At 41.0% G+C, this 9,504-nt stretch overlaps 1 protein-coding gene across 1 annotated transcript; it reads left to right on the top strand.

Annotated features, from left to right (window-relative positions):
- The first annotated feature begins 6,408 nt into the window (after nucleotides 1-6,408).
- Nucleotides 6,409-9,350, top strand: LOC132884649 (CMRF35-like molecule 8). The gene is made up of 5 exons (XM_060918487.1): nucleotides 6,409-6,514; nucleotides 7,375-7,719; nucleotides 8,024-8,132; nucleotides 8,343-8,461; nucleotides 8,953-9,350. The coding sequence occupies exons 1-5, from the start codon at nucleotides 6,409-6,411 to the stop codon at nucleotides 9,348-9,350; spliced, it is 1,077 nt and encodes a 358-aa protein (XP_060774470.1).
- Nucleotides 9,351-9,504: the final 154 nt, after the last annotated feature.

The raw sequence follows: 9,504 nt of genomic DNA, 5'->3' as shown, positions 1-9,504 counted from the left end.
GACTGCCACCCAATCCACATTGCACCAGTCCCCTACTGCTACCTCTGTGGGTGGTGAACCCACAGGAGGTCGGGCCCACGTCAGCTCTTCGGGCTGAGCCCGGCCGGGCCCCATGGGCAAAGGCCCGGCCACCAAGCGCTCGCATACGAGCCCCAACCCCGGGCCTGGCTCCAGGGTGGGGCCCCGGCTGCGTCATCCCGGGCGACGTCACGGTCCTCGGATTTTTCTCCATAGGGGTTTTGGTGAACTGCTCTTAGTCTGGCCTGTCACCTAGGACCTGTCTGCCTTGGGAAACCCTGACAGGGGCATAATGCCCCCGACAACATAGCTCCTAGGATCATTCAAGCACACAAACCCCTCCACCACAATAAGGTGGCAGTTCAAGGAGGGGATTTTGAAAACTCTAAAACAAAAAAAAAGAAAAGTACAACATCTCAAGATGTGGCACAATTTCTAGGTCACTATGCTAAAGGTTCCTTTAGATGGCAGTATTCATCCTTAAACTTGTAGAATTAACCTCTTTAAAGCAGGTACGCAGAACCTTTATTTTTAAATAAATTTCTGAGTGGATAGTATCTCCATCCTTGACTCTTGTATGCTGCATAAATGGGAATAAAAAAAAATGTTTTTGAGAGTTAAAATCGACCACAAAGTTGGCATTTGAACTGCGCCGCTGAGCCAGCCAGCCCTGAGTGCGTGACGTCACAGCGGTAACAGGTTTTAAGGCTGAGGCCTTTTACAGCTATAGACCAAAGTCATATCAATAAAAATTTATGGTGAAAGTAAGAAATAGCGTTACCGACTCGCTCAACTAAGACTGATTTGACTTCATTGATTGTAGGTTGACTCTCACAGGATAGGTGTTATAACTTATGCAACATACATGTACATGCATGCATTTTCACTGATAAAATGTAAAAGGCTAATTAAATAATCAGATGAACTGAGACAATCGCATTCTGAAGCAAATTAAATAATCTTATACCGGTAACGTCAACACACAATACAAGTTACATGTATTAATCTAAGTGCAGGTAAACAATGTTTTTTTTTTTTTAAATCCAAATGAGAGTCAGAGCTTACCTGTGTGTTCTCGCTTCTTGAAGGCCGATCTTGTGGCTGATTGTTTTTGAAACAATCTGACTTTCAGTTGTTTGTTCAGTTCTCTGTTTATTCACTTCTTCCACATAAGGGTGAGGTGGCAGCAATATCCAGCTTAGAAATAAGACGGCTGCTCCACTCATTCACTGTTTCTTCGTACTGTGTATTCCGCCATTACTGCTCGGCTCAAGCAATTACTAAAACCCGGGACAGAACGGGACATCACCGGTTTTAGCAACAACTGTGGGGAGGTCATTGCCTGAGCGATATGTCCCGTCCCGTTCTGTCCCGGGTTTTAGCAAGAACCCTCAGCTCACTCCAGGAGAACTGATGAACTCACTTTCATTTAAAAAAATAAATACTTTCCTTTTCTTGTAGTTTTCTTTTTCTTTAATTGTTGATACTGCACCCTCTTTCAATACAGCCTTATAGCCAACGCTCCTCAACAGATCAGAGGTCTCATACGAGTCTTCAGTAAAATGTGCAGAGCAGGGGAAAGACCACTTCGTAGGCGCCCAATGTGCCCGTGAATTTCTCGCAAAACGCGTCCAAATCTTTGCAGTTTGAACATTCTTGGGCCATGAATGCAACATAAATCCAGCTTCTGTCATGTTGTTGCACCCGCCAGCAACACATCTACGTGGCATGGCGATAAATTAACTCAAAATAGAGGATTGGAGTTGCACTCAGCTCTGTGTTTTCGTATGATGATGGTCTGACTCGTTGCATGCAATGAATGTCCTCCTCCTTACGATGAATATCCTCCTCAGAGCCTTCAGTGAGGATGGCGCTGATGATGATGTTTTAGTATAGCAGAAATGGCAATGAGACTGATAGACTTCCTGCCGTGACATTACGGACGTCAAGGTCATTCACTCAGACCGCTACCTATATAAATCACTTTAATTGTAAAAATTACTATATTAGATTTATTGTTAACACTTAAAACTATTCCTGTGCCATTCTTGAGGTCTCAAGGCATTTATAAATGAAAGTGAAGCCATGGCTCTGCATACTGTATATGCTTTAAAGGTGCCCTTCCACCAAAAGCGTTTAATACTGGCTCTTTTTGAAATAGCATAGTTCACTCTGACTTGAACATGCATGCTGCATGTGAAAATGTAATTCTACTCCCATCCCTGGAGGAAACCCACGTGGACACAGGGAGAACATGCAAACTCCACACAGAAAGGCCCTCGCCGGCCACGGGGCTCGAACCCGGACCTTCTGATCCATAGCTGTGTGATATGCTGAGATTGGGAGCTGGCTGTAGTGGCCTAAAGCAAAATGTGTCAGTTTTGGAAAAGAAACAGTGAAATTAGTGCACTGCGCTGAAAGCATCTGGTATTGTCTTCTCTAATACTTACAGATTGTAGTATTTTTTATTTGTTTGTACTAATTTATTGAGCAACTGATTCTGGCACGTTTGCTTCATCAGTTAAAGGAGCACATAATGGAATTGGGGCGTTTATAATGTTGCTTTTCACAACTTTTTATTTGCTAAATTATGTAAAGTTATCTCTGTATTAATTAGGCTCTGTTGTGTTTTGAGGCTATTGCCAGGATGTTAAACAATAAAATAACTGAAACTTTCTGGAGTCCGTTTTTAGTCCATGACTTAGTGAACCAGTATCAGGATGGATTTATTGACAGACACTTCAACACACATCTGTGAGTCGCTCTGGATAAGGGGGTCTCCTGGATGCTGTACATGCAATGATTTTTTTGTATTTTAATTTGTATGGTGTTTTAAACTATACACATAGAAATTTTGATTTAAATCCCTCCTGAATAAGTCAGAGGAGAAAGTGTTGAGGAAAAAATCGTTTTGAAATCCCTTTCAGTTTTTTTTTTTTTCATTTTATTTTTTAAACCACATAAACACTGGGGCTTGTTGAGAATATTCAGTTTTATATCTCTGACAGTACATGATTACATCCATCAGCAAACCTAAGATCTCTGTGGGCCTTGTAACTGTCACATGAAAGTATGTCTGTGAAGGTTCTCAGTCATCCAGGTCATCGTAAACCGTCGGTGCTAAAGAAGGCAACTGGACTTGCTTGAAATCCTGGAAGACGTTTCACCTCTTATCTGAAAGGCTTCTTCATTTCTGTCTGACTAGTGGGGAGTTCCAGGTATTTATCCTCTAGTGGACCAAAAGCAACCCTAAGGAGAGTCGTTGAGGTCACATGGGTCATTCACCCTCTCGGTCATCCTGTAGGTGTTCGGGTCACTGAAGGCCGGGTGTGAACCATTATAGCAGCCTAGAGGGTCGTTAGGTTGACTTGTGGGTCGTTGGCTCTCTCTGCCGTCATGTGAGTCATTGAAGTCAGCGGAGTCGTGGTGTGGATGTGTGTTCAGTTTCCTGGGAAGTGTGCCAAGGACTGCATTGTAAGTGGCTGATAAGTGATGTCTCAGACCACCTCGTCTGTTCAGTGATGGACATTCCAAGTTGAAAAAGATGGCTTCTTGAACTCCTCTTTCAAACCACCAGTCTTCTCTGGCTAAAATGTGTACATTGCAGTCCTGAAATGAGTGTCCTTTGTTATTGAGATGAAGATAGACTGCAGAGTCCTGGCCTGAGGAACTGGCTCTCCTGTATTGAGCCATGCGCTTGTGAAGCGGTTGTTTTGTTTCCCCAGTAAAGTGCAGTGTGTTTTTGCCATTTAGAATTATTGTTTTAATGTAGCGTTAATTAAGCACTGTTCAGTATTGATGTGATCAGCAGGCTGTTCCAGAATAAACTTTGAAAAGTTCTCAAGTGTGTTGCAGTAAGTCATCATCTCAGGCCAATATTTAAACCAATATATCAGATTATTATACACATACAGTTATAATACAAAAGTCCGAGACCGCATTTAAAATCTGGCTTCAAAAAACTGAAAATGAAGAAAGTTTTCAAATTTTCAAAACTCTAAAACAAAAAAGGAAAATTTGAAACATCTAATATTCCATCCATCCATTCTCTGTAACCGCTTATCCTGTGCAGGGTCGCAGGCAAGCTGGAGCCTATCCCAGCTGACTATGGGCGAGAGGTGGGGTACACCCTGGACAAGTTGCCAGGTCATCGCAGGGCTAACACGTAGAGACAAACAACCATTCACACTCACGTTCACACCTACGGTCAATTTAGAGCCAACAATTATCCTAACCTGCATGTCTCTGGACTGTGGGGGAAACCGGAGCACCCGGAGGAAACCCACACAGACATGGAGAGAACATGCAAACTCCACACAGAAAGGCCCTCGTCAGTCACTGGGCTCGAACCCAGAAACTTCTTGTTGTGAGGCGACAGCGCTAACCACTACACAACCGTGCCGCCCTACATCTAATATTAACTTTTCATTATTCAAGATGGGGCACAATTTCCAGGTCACTATGCTAAAGACTCCTTTAGATGGCAGTATTGATCCTCAAACTTGTAGAATTAACCTCTTTAAGCTGTATTTCACTGGGTATCCAGGATTTAAACCAGAATTGTGAAATCCTCGACTCACAGCTTACTAAACACTTGATTGATTTTACAGTAGAATGTTGTTTTTTAATCAGCAACTGAATTAGCAAACATATGAAGTTATGAGAGCGAGGAATCCAAGTCTGGACCAGACAACAAAACCAAATGGTGGATTCAATAGTGGATCGACTCTAATTTTATTTCAAACTCATTTTGGGTTTTGGACACTACTGAGGTTTTTAAAAAAGATACAAAAAATAGATACAGAAACGTGAAGTACGGCATCAAGATTGGGGTGAAAATTACAAAATGGAAGACAATTCCAGCTCAGTATTGAAATGAATCCACCACAGTGATGATGTTTACATGCGGCTTTATAACCTGTTAATCAGACTGATAACTCTGTTGGAATAAAGTACACAGATTGAGGCCGATCCGAATGAATAATTTGAGGAATAAGTCGAGTAAAACTTTTTAATAATCCACTAGAAATCCATGTGCGTTTAATAATCACACTGTTTTTCTCAGACGAAAATTATTTAAATCTCATTCACAACACAAGCAGCAGATTAAAAAGGTGAACACACTTATCAGACTCACATGCACTCATTATAGATACACTGACACTAAGCATCACTCCATGCATGTACATTACTTTGGATCAGCTTTCATTAAGCAGGCATATAAACATTATATACAGAGTGTCCAGGCTAGGATCTCTATAAACATTGTATGAGTGAATTAGTGAATATTTTCATGCAAATCTGGATATTTAGAGCATTGAACAGATACAGGGACAGAAAGTGTCATTGTGTTACACCCCTAGTGTTCACAGACACACAGCGGTGTTGTTATGCAGGAAACTGATCTAAGAACTGCAGATGATGTGAATATGTGATTATGTGTTTTCCCAAAGCAGCACCAGAAACTTCTACAATTCAGATAAAGTCCTGCTCTCTGATTATTAAAATTTTAATCATCCATAGTGAATACTGTAGTGTTCAGTTTAAACTGTATCTTTCTTCCTCTGTGTCGCACCTTGTGGTCTAGAGGGCAGTCGAGGCCTTCTGGCAGTAGATCAGTACACACTGACATGGAGTAATAAATATCCTCAGTAAAGTTAACACTGGAGCACTGAGAGGAAAAATAACTCACATGGAGAAATACGCTCACATGCAGAACGGTAATATTAAACACTCGGACACTTTCACATGATTTTTTACACAAAAAGTAATAAGAGGCTCATTTTTGTGTCAGTAATGTGAAAGCATTTGTATTGTGCTGATGTAATTCACACATATATTTCAGACACAAACTTGCTGTGCAGCTCTTTCTCTCAAGGCTACAAGAGGAAGTGGGCGAAACAACACTTTCTGGTTAAGACACAGATGAAGACAGAACATTTACAGAGCAGGACAGAGACAGTAACAGTGTGGAACAGAACAGGAGCTTTAATATCTTTCTGAAGTGGAGTTGGTGTGGTGATCTGTGAGTGTGAACTCAGGATGAAGATCCTCCTCATCTTCACCCTCTGCCTGATCTCAGGTAAAGAAACGCACTTCAAAATAATCCTCGCTATCAGCAGCAGTGTTACAGGAAGGAAGGTTTTGCTCAGATGGATGTTTGGTGTTTTGTTAGATGGAGGAGCCTCCAAGGAAGTAACAGGATATTCAGGAGGAGGAGTCCTTATCAAGTGCAAGTATCATACAAAATACACACCAAACCCAAAATATTTCTGTAAGGGTTCATCTCCAGGCTGTTCTGACCAAATAAAGACAGGAAATAAAAGCGAGTGGGTAAATTCAGGAAGATTCTCACTGTTTGATGACACCAAATCAGCAGAGTTCAGGGTGATGATCAGAGAGCTCACTGTACAGGACACTGGGACGTACCACTGTGGAGTTGATAGACGTGCAGCGAAAGACATTTTTACAGCTGTGGAACTGAAGGTAAAGGAAGGTGAGTCTCCCACCACTGCCTTCTGTTTATCTCCCCAAAGCTTCAGTGTCATTAACAAACAAATAACCGGCTAATCATACTTTATTAACATAAAAACTTTATTATTTATAACATCACTTCATTTGGTTTCTGATTGCCCTGTACTGCTCAGTTTGCCTGCTGTTTCACTCCTGCCTTTTTATGACCATGAGTTTTCTGATTTCAATTGTCTAACTGTGACCTGAACTTTAAGAAATTTTCATTCAAATTGAATCATGTGCATCGTCAGGAATTTGCCAGAGAGACATCATCTTGAAAGAAAAATATTTTATTAAAACTTGAATTCCAGTATAAAATTGTAATAGTTATTTCCAGTTTTAATGAATTGTGCATGATTTGAACTTGTTTTGAACAGGGGACTTGGTCTCTAGAGAAGTGAGAGCAGATGCAGGGGGAGGAATCAACATCAAGTGCAGATATGAGGATGAATATAAAGACAAACCAAAATCTTTCTGTAAGAACGGAGCTGATCAGTGGTGTTTTAATCAAATAACAACAAAACTAAACAGTGAATGGTCACATGATGGCAGATTCTCAATTCATGACAGCAGAAGTGCAGGATTCTTCAGTGTGTTTATCAGAGAGCTGATTACGGAGGACACTGGAACATATTCGTGTGCTGTTGTTGTGTCTGATGAAATAGAGACCTACACTGTAGTGAAGCTGAATGTAAGAGAAGGTGAGCAGCTATAATTATGTATTTTAGCAGAAGAAACATGTTGTGATTTATATTTTTATGTAAATTTACTGTATGCGTGTTGTTAATCAGAGCTAATACACACATACACATATAAATTGATCTGCTTGTTTGTGATTTGCAGATCTGTCCTATGAGAAGTCCATCAGTAAGACTGTTCATGTAGGAGGAGATTTGAACGTCAGCTGTAAATACCCAGAATCCCTCAGGAGTGACCCCAAGTTTCTCTGCAAGAAGAGGCTGCAACAAGCTGCTTGTTTTTATAAAGGATCCGTTAAAGAAAGTAGAAAGTATGTAAATGAGGGGAAATTCTCCCTGTATGATGACAGAGCAAAACAAATCTTCAATGTCAGTATTAGAAATGTGACTGAGCAGGACTCTGGTGAATACTGGTGTGGAGCTGAAGCAGCCGGGACATCTGATCATGGATACAAGGTTTATTTCACACAGATCAACCTGAGAGCTACTGGTGAGTTTGGAGAAACATACAGACACATTATATGAACTATTCTGACACTACAGAGTCAGTGCACATCCTAACCAAGACTAACTTACAATATAATGATAATATAATGATAATTATAGTACAAAAATATTGTTGCTTCAGTACTCTTCCTGTGGTTTATCAGATGTACAAACAGCAGTCAGTATTTCTGAAGTTCCACACATACAAAATGTACACTGTATAGTGTTGCATCTGCACTGCTATCAGTCATATACTAGATTTACTCACTTTCTCATTCATTATCTAACTAAACTTTTCACTGCTTTAGAGTCACGTGTCCCAGTTTCAACCCTGAAGCCAAAACAACCTTCATCATCAAAATCTTCATCACCACCACCATCATCATCGTCATCATCATCTTCATCATCACCACAATCATCTTCATCATCATCCTCCTCATCATCATCACCATCTTCTTCATCATCATCACCATCATCATCATCGTCATCATCATCATCATCATCTGAGCCTACAGCAGCTTCTCCTCCACAAGGTTCTGCTCAGATCCCCATCACCCCCATAGTCTAACTCCATGACTTTGATGAATCTGATCCCTTATGATGGATTAGCATGTTTGTTAAATTGACTGTTTCTCTTCCAGGATTTCCAGCTTCCACTGTGATCCCTGTGTTTATAATTCTGCTGCTGTTTCTGATTGGAATCTCATTCGTCTTTGTGATTGTGCTAAGAAGACGCAAGATGCGAGGTACCCACATACAAGCACAACACATTCTCAAATGTTGAACACATTCAGTTTAGTGTAACTGGTTCATGGTACAGCAGGTCCTATTGCTGCATCACAGTTTCAGTGTCCCGCATTCAATCCTGAGCTTGGGTTACTCTTTTGAATATCCCACTCAATAAAAACATGCTGGTAGGTGGGTATGTGATGCCCTGTAATGGACTAATGTAAAGCATTTACTGGAAATGAATGATTCATAACTGATTCCAAAATCTAACGAAATCCAAAATTAAAAATAAGATCATTTAGAACAATTGCTGATGACTTGGCTGCTGTTTTCAGCAGGTAGAGCTGCAACTGCCGGGAGTTTTATCGAAAGCTCAGGAAACAACCAAGAGGTAATTGTGAGTGTGTGTGTGTGTGTGTGTGTGTGTGAGAGACCAACACTTATTGTATTTTGCACAAAAAAGTGTGAAATTTTATATTTTTTATTTCTCTTTGCTCTCATGTTCCGCTTGCTGTCTGTGAGTATGAGGAGATTAAAGACACTGAACGACTTTCTGCATCAGACGCTGGAACTTTCACAGATTTTTCTTCTGTACAACTAACAACAATCTCCTCTGATCCTCAAACTATTTATACAAACACAGAGATACCCACAAGCCCCTGTGATTCTCTTGTTTATTCTACTGTTCAACTACCCACAATCCCCTGTGATCAGGACATCTACTCCACAGCTCAGTTACCCACATGTGTCTCAGCGGAGAAATCTCCTGAAAGTCTGAATTGCGCAACAGTGAGATTTCACACCAAGGCCACCAGCTCTAATGATGGAGTTCCTCCGATTATCTTCAAGAAGGAAGAGCTCTCATGTGACTCTGCTTTAGTCAATCATGTTACTTCATGTGGCTAGTTTCTCATTATTCAGGATCTATTGCTTTCTTCTGGGGTGGAACGGTGGTGTAGTGGTTAGCACTGTTTCCTCACAGCAAGAAGGTTCTGGGTTCAAGCCCAGTGGCCAACAGAGGCCTTTCTGTGTGGAGTTTGCATGTTCTCCCTGTGTCTGT

This window comes from Neoarius graeffei, chromosome 4, assembly GCF_027579695.1.
Source record: "Neoarius graeffei isolate fNeoGra1 chromosome 4, fNeoGra1.pri, whole genome shotgun sequence".
In the NCBI taxonomy this organism is placed as follows: Eukaryota; Metazoa; Chordata; class Actinopteri; order Siluriformes; family Ariidae; genus Neoarius; species Neoarius graeffei.
Note: the sequence above shows the minus strand (reverse complement) of the source record. Positions and strands in the feature narration are given on the sequence as shown.

What these genes read in the sequence shown, in the direction of transcription:
- LOC132884649 (XM_060918487.1), top strand. Translation starts at nt 6,409, where the DNA reads ATGATCAGAGAGCTCACTGTACAGGACACTGGGACGTACCACTGTGGA. An exon ending in GATCAACCTGAGAGCTACTG is followed by an intron (nt 7,720 to 8,023) that starts GTGAGTTTGGAG and finishes TCACTGCTTTAG; the next exon opens with AGTCACGTGTCCCAGTTTCA. An exon ending in TCTTCATCATCACCACAATC is followed by an intron (nt 8,133 to 8,342) that starts ATCTTCATCATC and finishes TGTTAAATTGAC; the next exon opens with TGTTTCTCTTCCAGGATTTC.